This window comes from Neoarius graeffei, chromosome 24 (genome assembly GCF_027579695.1).
Source record: "Neoarius graeffei isolate fNeoGra1 chromosome 24, fNeoGra1.pri, whole genome shotgun sequence".
Classification (NCBI taxonomy): domain Eukaryota; kingdom Metazoa; phylum Chordata; class Actinopteri; order Siluriformes; family Ariidae; genus Neoarius; species Neoarius graeffei.
In genome coordinates, this window is record NC_083592.1 from 6391590 (window position 1) to 6406584 (window position 14995).

At 37.7% G+C, this 14995-nt stretch overlaps 1 protein-coding gene across 3 annotated transcripts; it reads right to left on the reverse strand.

Annotated features, from left to right (window-relative positions):
* Window positions 1-601: 601 nt before the first annotated feature.
* Window positions 602-5576, reverse strand: LOC132872786 (uncharacterized). 3 transcript variants are annotated; one of them, XM_060907868.1, is made up of 4 exons: window positions 4732-5576; window positions 4399-4442; window positions 749-873; window positions 605-651 (listed from the first exon to the last, which is right to left on the reverse strand). In XM_060907868.1, the coding sequence occupies exons 1-4, from the start codon at window positions 5437-5439 to the stop codon at window positions 614-616; spliced, it is 915 nt and encodes a 304-aa protein (XP_060763851.1). In that variant the 5' UTR covers window positions 5440-5576; the 3' UTR covers window positions 605-613. The 3 variants fall into 3 exon arrangements, with proteins under 3 accessions (XP_060763852.1, XP_060763851.1, XP_060763850.1); XM_060907869.1 differs by lacking the exon at window positions 749-873 and having other exon boundaries at window positions 602-654; XM_060907867.1 differs by lacking the exons at window positions 4399-4442; window positions 4732-5576 and having other exon boundaries at window positions 749-2254.
* Between the last annotated feature and the right edge of the window lie 9419 nt (window positions 5577-14995).

The following is a 14995-nucleotide window of genomic DNA, read 5'->3' on the forward strand; positions in this document are numbered from 1 at the left end:
TTCTCATGTGGCCCCATGGAAAAAATAATTGCCCACCCCTGCTGTATGTAAAACAAGCAAACAAAAAAAAGGAAATAAAATAAAAGTATATTCTCTGGGCTAGCCCAGTTTCTTTCAAAAACCTGAGAATAAAGTGGTAAATATGGCTAGATGTTTTACCCAACAGTCCTGGTCGGGTAAAATTACTGTGCTTAGCTGTTCTCAGGGATTGAAAGAGCTGATCCCTTTCCCCCCTCGTACTGTTTGCAGTGTAGCAGGATATGTTCCGCTGTTTCTGACTGGCCACAGCAGTGGTGTAGTCTACGTGATACGCAGGTATCCGCCGTATGCCCACTGGAAAAGCTCAGCGATTTCCGTCGAAGAGCTCAGTGATTTGCGTATGCGCATACGCCTACCGAAAAATATATTCGTTATTTGAACTGGCCAAACCAACGTCAACATTGTCAGATGAATGTTCCACAGTTCCATTCCTAGATGCCTGTGTTCACCAAACGCACTTTAGCGCTGCAAGCGCCGATTCAATTCAAATCCTATGGGCTTCATTTATTAGACGCTGACAGAGCCCGACTCAGCACTCAAGGCGTTGCGAGTTCTTCTTCTTCTTCTTCTTAGTTTATTGGCAGATTACATCTCTTTGGTGCATACCGCCACCTACTGTACAGGAGTGTGTAAAGGGACTTGGCAGACTATGGCTATTTGATCAAGTAAACAAAAAAAACAAAAAAAAATTAAATCCTTTTCATTAGACCTGAGTTATTGAGAAAAATAAATAGGGATTTCATTTTATCTCTTTGCATTCCTTCTTCTTTCAGGATATTCACTATTCCATTTTCTGCCTCTCTTTCTTTCCACTGTCGTCTGTGTTCTGAGTATCTGTAACAGTTAAATAGAACATGATCTACATCCTCTTTAACTTGGCAGTACCTGCATAACCCATTACTCTTCCCTACTATCTGCAATGTACCATTAAGACATGTGTGACCCAACCTTAGTCTACTATACACAACCTCTTCCCTTCTGTTGAGACCTGTAGCCCTTTTCCCCCAAACATTTCCCTGATTTGAGTGGTAGAACCTGGCATTGTGCTCTGCCTTCCAATCATGTTGCCATTTGATCAGCATTTCTGACTTAAGTTTAGTTTTTGCTTCTCCCTTCCCCATTGAGATATTAATTCCTATATGTTCTTTTTCCAGCATTTTCTTGGCAATTTTGTCAGCCATTTCGTTTCCTTTAATTCCAACATGTGCTGGGACCCAACAAAATTGAACTAATATTCTAAGATTTCTAATATTTAATAGCAAATGTCTTGTCTCAATTACCAGATCCTCTCTTACTGTATTACCTGATTCAAGGCTGAGCAAAACTGCAAGTGAGTCAGAGCATATAACAGATCTAAGTGGTTTGATTTCTTCAATCCATCTCAGTGCAGTAATTATTGCAGTTAACTCTATTGTGTATATTGATAAAAAATTACTTAATCTATATCCATAACTTTTGTTAAATTTTGGGATAAAAATCCCAATTCCACAATGACCATTTTGTATATCTTTTGAGCCATCTGTAAATATCTTTACAAACCCATAGTATTTAGATACAAGATGTCTTTCACAGTACATAGCTAATGCCCGTTCATTAGTTTGTTCCATTTTCTCTTTCAGCAGTTCTAGATCAACTTTTGGGACTGGTAACATCCATGGGGGAACTTTGCTCAAAACAAGTGCAGGACTAAAGCGAAAGTCTTTAATTCCATATTTCTCCCCCATGTCATGAACTTTCCACCCAAAACCAGGACTCTTTAATTGGTATTCCCAACAGTTGTTTAGCACAGACAGAGCAGGATTATTTGTACTCCCCATAAGCCTAACCCAGTATGTTAACGACAGTTTCTCAAATCTTAATTTAATTGGGGGTTCCTCAGCCTCGACTAACAGTGCACAGGTAGGCGTTGTTTTGATTGCTCCTAAGGCAATCCTTAGGCCTTTAAACTGAACTCTTTCAAGCTTCCTAATAGATGTTGTACATGCAGAACTATACACTATACATCCATAATCTATGGTTGATCTGATTAGTGCTTTGTATATGTTCATGAGTGATTCTTTATCCGCACCCCAGTGTTGCCCAGAAATCATCCTCATAAGGTTTAATACTTTTTTGCACTTAGTTTCTATATGTACTATGTGATGTTTCCATGTAAGTCTTTCATCCATCACCATCCCCAGATATTTGAATGTTTTTACTCTTTCAAGTGTTTGATTATATAACATTACTTTACAAGTCTCTGGAACCTTCTTTTTAGTAAAAAACATTACCTTAGATTTTTGTATAGAGAACTTGAATCCCCAGTCTATTCCCCACTGTTCTAGTATTTGTATCTCTTTTTGTATGCTTTCCACAATATGTGAAATGTTACGCCCCCTTTTCCAAATCACAGCATCATCTGCATACAATAATCCTTCTCTTCCTTTCTCAAATATGTCATTAATCATGAGGTTGAATAAAATAGGGCTGATGACGCTCCCTTGTGGAATACCACTTTCTACCATGATCTCATCTGATAGTCCATTTCCTACTCTGACCCTCAAGGTACGATGTGATAAAAAGTCAAGAATGTAATTATACATTTTCCCATCAATTCCAATCTTCTCTAATTTGATTAATAGTCCCTCTCTCCACATTGTGTCATAAGCTTTTTCAATATCCAGAAAAACTGCCACCATTACCTCTTTCATAACTAACGTCTTTTCAACCTCATTACAAAGTTTAACAAGAGCATCACTAGTTGATTTACTTCTTCTAAATCCTGTTTGATAGCCTTTAAGCAAGTCTTCCTTTTCCAGAAAGTAATTTAATCTGGCCACTACCAATTTTTCCATTAACTTTCCTAAGTGTGAGGTTAAAGCTATTGGTCTGTAGTTACCTGGATTACTAGAATCTTTCCCAGGTTTAGGAAATGGAAGAATTACTGCCTTTTTCCATAATATGGGTAATTTGCCTTCATTCCAAATTTTATTAAATAGTTCTAGGATCTTTTCTAGCATTTTGTCAGGGAGTTTCCTAAACATGGCATAACATAAATTGTCAATTCCTGGTGATGAATACGCTGTATTAGCAACAGCCATTTTTAACTCTGGTAATGTAAAGTCTTCATCAAGTATTGACCCTGTTCCTGTTTTAGCATTTAATATACCTTTATTTGCTCTTAAAATTTCCTCTTTCCTTTTTTTATAACACTCGTCAAGATGATCTCCTTTATGTATGTTTGCAAATATTTTAGCCAACATATTAGCCTTTTTATTGTCTGATATAGCTTGTAAATTCTTGTCACTAATTAACACAGGAATATTTGATGGCTTATACCTGCCTGACATTTTTTTAACCATCATCCACATCTTATTCAAAGTTGTCTCCCTACCTATTGTAGCACAAAACTGTCTCCAAGATTCCCTTTTGACTTGTTTAATCACTTTCCTTGCTAGAGCTTTTTTCCTTTGGTATTCCATAAGATTGTCCATAGTTAATGTTTTACGCAATATTTTGAAAGCTCGGTTTCTGTCTTTAATGACTTCTTGACACTTTTGATTCCACCATGGGACATTCATTTTTTTCTTCTGACTTTTACTGATAGGAATACTTTGACTAGCTGCAGTGATAATAGGAATGGTTATATTATTGTTCACCTGATCTATAGTTTGTTCTTTCTCTGGCATGTTTTTCATTTCATTATTGCAACTATATAAAAACTTTTCCCAATCTGCTTTAATAAAATTCCACTTGTGATGTATGTAACTCTCTTCAATTTTCAGTTCAATTCCTACTCTGCAAAATATTGGAAAATGATCACTACCAATGCTTGTATTTAGATCAACTTCCCACTCGCATATACTGGCTAATTTCCTGTCTACCAGAGTTAGATCAATACATGATGTTTTATTTTTGTATACATTTATCCTTGTACCAGTACCGTTATTTAAACATACAAGCATCCTGTCATTTATCATTTCTTCTACAACTTCCCCATTCAGATCTGTATAATTACTTCCCCATAGACTGTTATGGGCATTAAAGTCCCCACACCATATTTCTCTATGAGATCTTATGAAAATATCTTTCAACAGCCCATTTATTAAAGCTTTACATGGGTTATAATAATTAGCAATTGTATATTTGCCATTATCACCATTAAAAATTTCACTCACAATACAGTCATGCTCTTCAGCTGTTTTTAAATGTCTGTATGATATCCCTTCTTTGATAAAGGTCACACACCCTCCTCCTCTATCTTTTATTCTATCCTGTCTTATACTGTTGTAACCTTTTAAGACAAAATCCAAATGTGGTTTTAACCATGATTCCTGAATGCATATAACATCTGGTTTACTGCTTAATTCTTCAACATACCTTTTAAACTCCTGTCCATTTGCAATTAGACTTCTTGCATTCCACTGGAGAATGATAAAAACCATTAGGCATTTAACCAACTTGTGACTCTCCATACTTGCTATTTAACATTTCATGAATTTCATCAGCTTTAGTTATAATACCCAAAAAATCATTTGCAGTTTTTACAACTGATCTAATTCGGTCACTCTTATTAGAATGTTGCATTGTAACATTTACTATGGTACAAATGAATGCAATAAATTCATTTTCCTTAATCAAAAGGGTGTCATTTGTAATGCGTGTTTTACATTTACAACATTTTGGCTCTGGGTTAGGCTTTGTTAGGCCTACCTTTGTTAGCTGAGACATATTGGTCCCATCATCATTCTGTCTTACAGAGCTAGAGCTGTGGGCATAACTTATTGGAGTCCAAGAAACTTGCTTTGATGGGGAGACATTTCTATTAGCATTGGTGTCTTTCTTAGCTTTATTTATTTCCTTTAATGCATCTGCATATGAGACATGATAAGTTACTTTATATTTCTGGACCTCCTTTGCTTCTTTCTGCCTCTCACATCCTCCATAAGCAGCACTATGCTGACCTCCACAATTGCAGCATTTTAACTGAGCATTTTCTCCACATTTCCCATATTCATGTCCTTCTCCACACTTTGCACATCTAAGTTTACCCTTACATTGGGCTGCTACATGTCCAAATCGTTGGCATTTAAAACATCGCAAAGGGGGAGGAATATATTCTCTCACTGGGTAGCACATGAAACCCATTTGTATCTTGTCAGGCATTTCATCTTTAAAGTGAAGTAAAATCGATAGGCTTTCTGTTTTCTCTTTACCTTTGGTGAGTCGTTTTGCATCCACTATCTCTCCTCCTTTCAGGTTATTCTTAATATCTTCAATGGATACTGAAACTGGAATCCCTGTTATAACTCCTCTTTTCTTAGCTATTGCTCCTGGGACGTGTGATGTTATTTTATATCCATTTAGTGATGTTTTCTTTAAGATTTCCCTTCTCTGATCTTCAGATATCGCAAAAATCATTAGTCTTCCATTTCCTAAGAAGCGTGCATGATTGATTTTACCTATTTCTTTTTCTATGGCTTTGGTGACATGAATGGGGTGTAAATCTGGCCCTTGTTGTTCAAAAACTATGATAACTTTCCAAGCTGGTTCCTTATCAGGTTTACTCATAGGTTTTTTTTTTTTTTTTTTTTCCAAATATTTTTATTAAGTTTTAACATTGGTATACTTACATTTGAACAAAGACAATATATAAGACAATACAGAAAAAACCTTTAAAGTTTAACATAAACCAAATTCAAATGACAGAAAGAACTAAACCGAAAACAAATAATAACTAATTAAAAACCTCGTTAATACATACATTATTAAAAATAAATACAAAAATATATAATAATAATAAAATAAATTAAAATTAAAATTAAAAATTAAAAAAAAATTAAAAAAGCTTCTCAATTGGTGTCTGTATTATTCACATCTGGTGTTCCATTGCCTCCATCTTCTTCCAGAAAGGCTAAAAATGGGTACCATATCTCCTCAAATTTACTGCCTTTACCTTTCACTATATATGTTATTTTCTCCATGACCATATTATTTGCCATTTCTTTCAACCAATCATTCACATTTGGTGCTTGAATTCTTTTCCAGAATAAAGCAATTAAACGTTTTGCTTGTAACAAACACATGTCAAGAAAAATATATTCCCTTCTTCCCAATGTCACTTCGAGAGGATATATGTGCATGACAAACACTTTTGCTGATAATGTTAAATTTATACCTGTTATCTTATTTATCATATCTCTCAGCCCCTCCCAGAATGACATTATGTGTTCACATTCCCATATACAATGATAGAAATCACCTTTAAATTTGTTGCATTTTGTACAAGTATCAGGTATATCGTCATTGTACTTGTGTAGAATAGATGGAGTTATGTAAGTCCGCATCAACCACTTATATTGTAGTAGTTTCAATCTTACACTTATTGTTTGAGTTTGAGCTTCCTTACATGCCTCTGTCCAGTCTGCTGTGCACAAATCTTCTTTTAGGTCCTTTTTCCAGGCTTCTAATTTAGTAATTGACGATTCTTGTGACCCTGCTATCATAATTCTGTATAAATGTGAAATTAAGCCTCTCGCATAACAATCACTTAACATTTCTTTCTCTAGGTTGTTTATTGTTGGCATGTCTAAAGTATTATTTTGAGCTACAAATATAAAATTTCTTATTTGTAAGTATTTAAAGAAGTGATTTTTAGGTATATTAAATTTATTAACAATTTCTTCAAAGGACATGAGTTTGTTTGAAGAGTACAAATTATGTATGGCCCTTATCCCTTTATCAGCCCAGCTTTTAAAGCCTGCGTCCAATCTTCCTGGTTTGAAATCTGTATTGCCCCAAATGGGGCTAAAGCAAGAGAGATCATTAGAAATACCAAGATATTTCTTCACCATGTACCATACATTAATCATATTAAGCAAAATAGGGTTAGAGCAGTGTTTCCTATGATATTTGAGATTGGCTGAATATATGTACATATTTAGAGGTAGACCATGAGTGACTTCAGCTGATTCCATATTGACCCACGACGGGGTGCCTTCTGAAGAAAAGTAAAACATCATAGTTCTAAGCTGGGCAGCCCAATAATACCATAGCACATTGGGGCACATGAGCCCCCCTCTATCAAAAGGCAAGTATAAGAGTGAAAGGCGGAGTCTTGGACGCCTGCTGTTCCAGATGAAGTTAGTGAACAGCTTATTTAGTCTCATAAAAAGGTGTTCTGGGGGTGGTAGTGGAATATTTTGAAATATGTATAGTAGTTTGGGCAAGATGTTCATTTTTAGAACATTTATGCGACCAATTAAGGTTATGGGTAGTAACGTCCATCTATCAATGGAATTAGAAATATTTTCAAACAGTGGTTCATAATTTACAGTGATTATATCCTCTAGTTTTGGTACAATTCGTATTCCCAGATATGTAAAGCTATCAGTTAACTGAAAAGTCATTGGATTATTCTGAAATTGCATTCTATCTTCATCATCCAGTACCATTAACATACTTTTTGAATGATTTACTTTGTATCCTGAGATCTTCCCAAAAGTTCCTATAAGTTCTACAAGAGCTGGTATAGAATGGCTAAGATTTGTAAGAAAAAGGAGGACATCATCGGCAAACAGGGCAATTTTATGTTCCATCTGATCAACGTTAATTCCAGAAATGCCTGCATGCTTTCTGACTGCAATTGCAAAGGGCTCTATTGAAATGACAAAAAGGAGCGGAGAGAGAGGTGATCCCTGCTGACAACCCCTCAATATATTGAACGGATTTGATACTACATTGTTCGTCAGTACCTCAGCTACAAGGTCATTACAAAGAATTTTAACCCATTTACAAAAATTTTCTCCAAAACCAAATTTAACCAATGTTTCAAATAAATAGGGCCACAGTACGCAGTCAAAGGCCTTTTCTGCATCCAGTGACAAGACAGCTGTGTCTTGCGCATTCCGCTGGTTATGGAGAATGTTAAGAAGCCTTCTTACATTATGAAACCCTTGTCTGCGTTGAATAAAGCCATTTTGATCCTCTCCTATTAGATTAGGTAATATTGTCTCCAGCCTTCTTGCTAACACTTTGCATATTATCTTAGTGTCTGAATTAAGAAGGCTTATTGGGCGCATGTTTTCACATTTTGTATTACTTTTACCTGGTTTTGGTAATAGCGTGATTAATGCCCTTCTCATTGATGCAGGAAGAATGCCCAATTCAAAGGCCTCTACTACCATATCTAGAAAAGGATTTATCAATTTTTCTTTAAATGTTTTATAAATGTCTATGGGAAGGCCATCTGGGCCTGGCGTTTTTCCTGTAGTCATTGCATCAATAGCTAATGATATCTCTTCTATTGTAATCTGTTCTTCAAGATTCATCTGGTCTTCCTCTAATATCTGAGGCAATTCAAGATCTTCTAAAAATTGCGTTTGTAAGTCATTATTTGGAGAAATATCTGGACTGTACAAGTTTTTATAATAGTCTCTAAAAGCTTCATTTATCTTTAATGGATCTGTGATATTTTCTGAAGGAGTTTCAATTTTAATGATAGCCCTTTGCTCTTGCATTTTTTTTATTTGCCAAGCAAGTAATTTTCCTGCTTTATCTCCTTGTTCGTAGTAATTCTGTTTTAATTTCATGATTTTTGCTGCCGCTTTTGCTGCTGACTTTTCATTATATTGTGCTCTTAAAAGGAGTAATTTATTGTGTTCATCTTTATTTGCTACCCTGTTTTGATATATTGTTTTTTCTAATTCACTGATACGCTTCTCCAACTGTTTAATGTCTTGTCTAGATTGTTTGGATTTATGGCTACAAAATCCAATAATTTGACCCCTAATAAAAGCTTTGAATGCTTCCCATCTCACACAAGCAGATGTTTCAGAAGTATTGGTCTCAAAATAAAAGTCTATTTGTTTACCCAAGAATTCCTTAAATGAAGGGTCTTGTAGCCACCCTGCTTGCAATCTCCATTTAGGAGGAGTGTTGGTCATCTTTTTATTTGTATAGGTTAGAGATACAGCAGCATGGTCAGAGATTACCACCGTATGGTACTTACAATCTGTAATATTGGGGAGCAGTGATGCTGATATCAGAAAGTAATCAATGCGTGAATATGTTTTGTGTGTCCCAGAATAACATGAGTAAACTAAAAGGCTAGGGTTGAAATATCGCCACACATCCAACATGTTCAAATCTTTCATAAACTGAGTTATAAGTTTCCTAGACTTAACATGTGTTGTATCCAAGCCAGTTGAGCGATCTTTCCCTGGATCTAGTGTGCAGTTTATGTCTCCTGCCATAATATGCTGTCCTCTTAAAGCCGCTATTGAGAGGAATAAGTTGCTGAAAAAAGAAGGACTATCATCATTTGGGCCATACACGTTAATAAGATTGATTTTATCTCCAAATAAATATCCCTCAACTATAATAAACCTACCTGCTGAATCTTTTGTTATTTTTTCAACTTGAAAAGGGACGGTCTTATGAACCAGTATCATTACCCCTCTAGCATTGGAGGCGTAACAACATGAAAACACCTGACCCTGCCATCTCCTCTGTATTTTAATTATTTCCCCAGTTGTCATATGCGTTTCTTGCAAATATATTATAGTTGCCTGCAGAAGTTTGATTCTGTCCATTACTTGTTTTATTTTTTTAAGGCTACCCATTCCCCTACAATTCCAAGTTATGAATTTGACCTTTTCCTTTTCATACATTACTTTTTATCTGTCATCATCACTCACCCTAAACACTCCTTTAGTATGAGATAGATATACCAATGAGAAGCCAAACATAAAAACAAAAAACATGCACAATAATAAAATAAAAGTAACAATCACACAAACTAACATTCTGAACCTGAACCTTACAAATAACCTCTCCCAAATCCTTCCACAATATATCCCCCCTCCCCCCTTCATGTTCGCTTCCTGTATGGGTTTATTAGAACCACACATCCGTGAGGAGCTAATTACTGATTGGCTCTCTCTACTTAGATCTACTACTTATAACACAACCCTTGAAATTATTAGTTTTCCACTCATATTTCAGATAGAGATGAACTTTTCAGATTTCCCAGCTTATTTAGATTTTTTTGATAGTTTGGCTCAAGCTGAGAATACCCCCATAGCTTTGTTCAGAACAAAGTCCTTTCTGTAAAGAAAAAAGTCAGCTTTTCAGCCCCCTTTAAAAACACCAGAAAAAGGGGCCAAATAGGTTGGCTCAAGCTGAGAATACCCCATATCCCTGTTCAGAACAAAGTCCACTTTGTAAAAAGAAAAAAAAAAGTCCGCTTTTCAGCCCCCTTTAAACACAACAGAAAAATTAAGGGGCTATCCTTCAGGTGCAGTTAGGAAAAAAAGAAAAGAAAAGGAAGGCAGGTTAAAATAAGGAATCTACTTACTGCCTAACAACTGTTATGAATCAAAGTATAGTCTCTCTATTAAATTATATTACAGGCTATCTGTAGCCGACCTGCCTTAAACTCCATCTGCTGATTTAAAAGAGAAGAAAATGGTATTAAATTGCAAAGGACCACTTATCATCAGATACCCACGCTTTCCATGTAGCGCTCCACCTCTGCCGGAGTATTATACAGTTCAGTTTTTCCTTCGTGGGTGAGAAGCAGTCTCGCTGGGAAGACGACACGGTGCGTCTTGATTCCTTTCTGTCGTAATCTCTGTCTCACTCCATCGTAAGCCCTCTGTTTCTTGTGTGTTTCCGCGGTGACGTCAGGGTAGAATCTGATTGTGTGCTCTTTATATTTTAGTGTCCCTTTATCCCTCGCTGCTCTCAACACCTCTTCTTTCTGTCGATAGCTGAGGAACTTCATGATCAGAGTTCTCGGTCGAGGTGGAGTGGCTGTAGGCGGAGTAGCGTTGGTGTCATTCTCCGCCTGAGGTTGTGGGCCAATTCGGTGTGCTCGTTCCAGTGTTAGCGTGGTATCCTTCATCTCTAAGATTGAAGGGATCCAGCTTTCTAAGAATTTTAGCGCATCCCTTCCTTCTTCCTTTTCTGGAAAGCCTACAAGTCTCAGGTTGTTTCTACGACTGTAGTTGTTCATCCCATCAATTTTCTCAAGCAGCAATGCCACCTGCGACTCCAACGTGTTAATGCGAGTTTTGAGTTTGCTCACCTCGTCTTCCGTACCCGAAATACGTTCCTCAGCTTCTTCAACTCTTTCGGTTATTTCTTTCACTCTTTCCAATACTCCATCTATCTTATCTGCAATTCGCTTTTCCATCCCTTTAATTGCATTCATGACATCCGACGTGCTGGGGTTTGTTGCGGAGTTATCACTGGGTTCAGACTCACACTCTTCATCCCCCATCTCCTCGTGTTCAGATTCTGAAAGTCTCTCGATATCTTTTTCATGTTTCTGCTGTTTTTGAGCAGTTTTTTTCCTCCTCGTCTGTGACATGGCCCAAAATCTGTCAAAATCACCGCTGAAAGTTCGGTTTAGAGTAAAAAATATAATTTTTCAAGGATTTTCTATCAGGAGGGTTGGTGTTACGCAGCCTCTCAGCACCCCGCCATTACCGGAAGTCCAATCTACTCATAGGTTTACTTCTCTTAACTGTTTCTACAGATCCGCTACTATTGCTACCATCTGATCTTCGTCGTCTCACTTGCCTTCTCCTCACTTCCTCCCAAAACATATCATCATCATCATCCACCTTCTCTTTATCTTGTCTATAACCATCTGATTCTTCTGCCATTGTCCACTTTACATTCACTGTAGAGTTGAAGTTTTTAGAGTTCAAACCTTCTGCCAAAAACAAAATCCGTCCCGGCTTTCCTCCGCCCCGGATCCCTCATGGGTTCACATACCCTCAACCGGCGTTGCGAGTTGATCCAAGAGCAGAGAATTGACCCTTCCGGGAGCTCCGCCCCCCATAGCAACTGTTGCTATGTTAGTCAAGCCAGCCGTCCCCCTTCGCAGTAAACGTCATTCATACGTAAGAGGAAATTGCGCGCGCAGCCTGGACCCAAAAAAGACTCAGCGACCGTACACAGCAAATTCCTCAGTGTTGAATTAACACTTTCAGAGTTAATCTGGGTCCAATTGGACCTATATAAACACAGTAGGGTGTTAAATCAACACTCTGGGTGTTAATTCAACACTGGGAATTTTGCTGTGTAGAGACAAGAAGAAATATTTGGAAGAAAGGCCTAGTTGTTGTGTTGTCGGGTGTCAGAATCGTAGCAGTGATGGGGTTAAAATGTACAGAATTCCAGCAGGATCTCACCCATTCCAAAAAAATCGCCGACGTCTATGGCTACAAGCCATCAAACGTGTAGACTGGGATGAAAGCACTATCAAAAATGCGTGGGTTTGCAGCGCCCACTTCATCACAGGTAAGATCAGGCTATTTATTAAATCTTTCTTTTTTATTCTTTCTAGTCTTCGTTTATTGATGTAGCAAAATACTTTGGTAACGTTTGTCTGATTAGCTGGGTCATAGTTACACAATGTAATGAATATTGTTAGCATGTTAGCTTTGCATGCAATTGTGTTTGTAGGAGAGGTCTCGCTTGACTCAAGCAGTCCAGATTTTGTGCCATCATTATTTGTGTATGCCGAAAATCACAAGTTTAAAGCAAGGATGGAAAGGTAAAATTGTGTGCCCTCACTCTAAATGCCAACTTGCGTTGACTGCTCTAACCTAGCTCCCGCCCCGTTCAGTTTCATTTCTGCTCTCTGCCTCTCGCTTTTTACGCAGCTCTGATTTCTCTTAGCTGCACTCTTTACACTATCATTGTGGATATGTTGGATGATGTAGGCACGAAGTTTTTCGTGGGTGTACACTGAAGTCTTGTCAATAAGGTACGAGTATATATCTGGCCATTGTATACCAGGGAACTTACTAACATCGTCCGTCCACTCTTTAATTAAATACGGATCCGGTAGGCGATGTCCACTTGTTAGAGTTAACTTATTTATGTAGCATTCTCGATCTTGTAACGACAATTGTTTTGCATAATCTGACAGCTCATAATGCCGGTCTATGGGCAGCGCCATTGTTTCTGAGTCCAGGCTGCGCGCGCATCCTGGCAACGGTCGGTTTGTTTACAAACATGCGAAGGGGTCTGCCTTTGACTTGTTGCTAAGCAACAGTGCTTATTCAGTCATGACAGACTACGCGGCATTATCTAGCATTCAATCAAGCTTGCGAAATCATGAAACGAAAACAAACGACACTATTTCAGTGTTTTCAGAAGTGTCCTCAGCCATCACTCTGCAACACAACCAAGGAGGCAATGCAGACCTCAAATGCCAGAATATAAAAACACCTGGAAAGTCCTGTAGACCTTTTTTGCAGGGCTTGTGGACTAACACACTGAAGGGTATTGCGCATTTGTTAATTAAATTAATTTTTTCTTCTTTGAAGCAAACATTTGTTTTAGCACATCTAGGATGTTTTCTTGTTCATTTAAGCTGATGTGCTGAATAGATAAGAAATAAGAAATGCATTTAATATGTTAAAAATATATTATTGTGTGATATGTGTTTAATTTACATGTCAATATGTCAAATTTTCTTGATACATGAAAAAAAAAACAATGATGGAAAAGCCCACTTATCTTAAGTTGAACGGTGAATCAAAATTTTATAAATTTTGTACATTTAAACCACATTTGTTTTGCATACAGTAGATCTGTACACAAAAACAGTTTCAAGATGCATATTACTTTGCATTAGGCAGTGATGGTGCTCATCAGGTGTTGCTTTCAGGTTATCGGACAGTTACAAGATGGATGAGTACAAGTATAACAGTATAGCCACAACACACACGTGTGTGTGTGTGTATATATATATATATATATATATATATATATATATATATATATATATTGCACTGAGTATACCCACTGCAAAAAAGTAGACTACACCACTGGGCCACAGCAATCACAACCTCCTGTTTGATGTCTGCCGATCACCTTCAGTGAGTAATTCAGACCTGTATGACCTATTCTTAGGCGTGTAATGATGGATTCATCTCTACTATTCCTTCCCTCTATTCTTCCTGTGCCAACCTCTTTTTGTATGCCGTATAGATGTCTTCCTTTTTCGTTACCATCCCAATACTCCTGCCACATAGATTACAATACTTCTTGATATAAACCTTTGCCTCAGCCTTACTTATTGGGATCTGTATGTCAATGTCTTTATGTTGTAAGGTTTGCTTTGCTAGTTTGTCCACCTGCTCATTCCCTTCCACACCAACATGGGCAGGTACCCACAGAAAAAGGACAGACATGCCCATTAATTCTAGCTTATACAGTAAAATATATATATTTCATTAATGATGTCACTTCTGAATGATTTACTTGACTGAATACTTTGGAGTGCTGAATAGTTATCCGAGATTATTACAGGGTTAAGAAGATTATTTCCTTTGAGCCATTCTAGTGCCAGCAGGATTGCAACCAGCTCAGTGGTATATACTGACATGTTGTCACTTATTCTTTTCTTGATACTCAGATCTTTTGATGGTATACATACTGCTGAGCCAGCACAACCTCTCTTTGGGTCTTTTGAGCCATCCGTAAATATAAGTGTGTGGCATAAGTAATGCACATAAAAATAATTCTGTACCACATCCTTAATTGAGGGGGCGGCACGGTGGTGTAGTGGTTAGCGCTGTCGCCTCACAGCAAGAAGGTCCTGGGTTCGAGCCCCGGGGCCGGCGAGGGCCTTTCTGTGTGGAGTTTGCATGTTCTCCCCGTGTCCGCGTGGGTTTCCTCCGGGTGCTCCGGTTTCCCCCACAAAGACATGCAGGTTAGGTTAACTGGTGACTCTAAATTGACCATAGGTGTGAGTGTGAATGGTTGTCTGTGTCTATGTGTCAGCCCTGTGATGACCTGGCGACTTGTCCAGGGTGTACCCCGCCTTTCGCCTGTAGTCAGCTGGGATAGGCTCCAGCTTGCCTGCGACCCTGTAGAAGGATAAAGCGGCTTGAGATAATGAGATGAGATGAGATCCTTAATTGACACCTCTTTTGGTTTCTTTATGATTTCT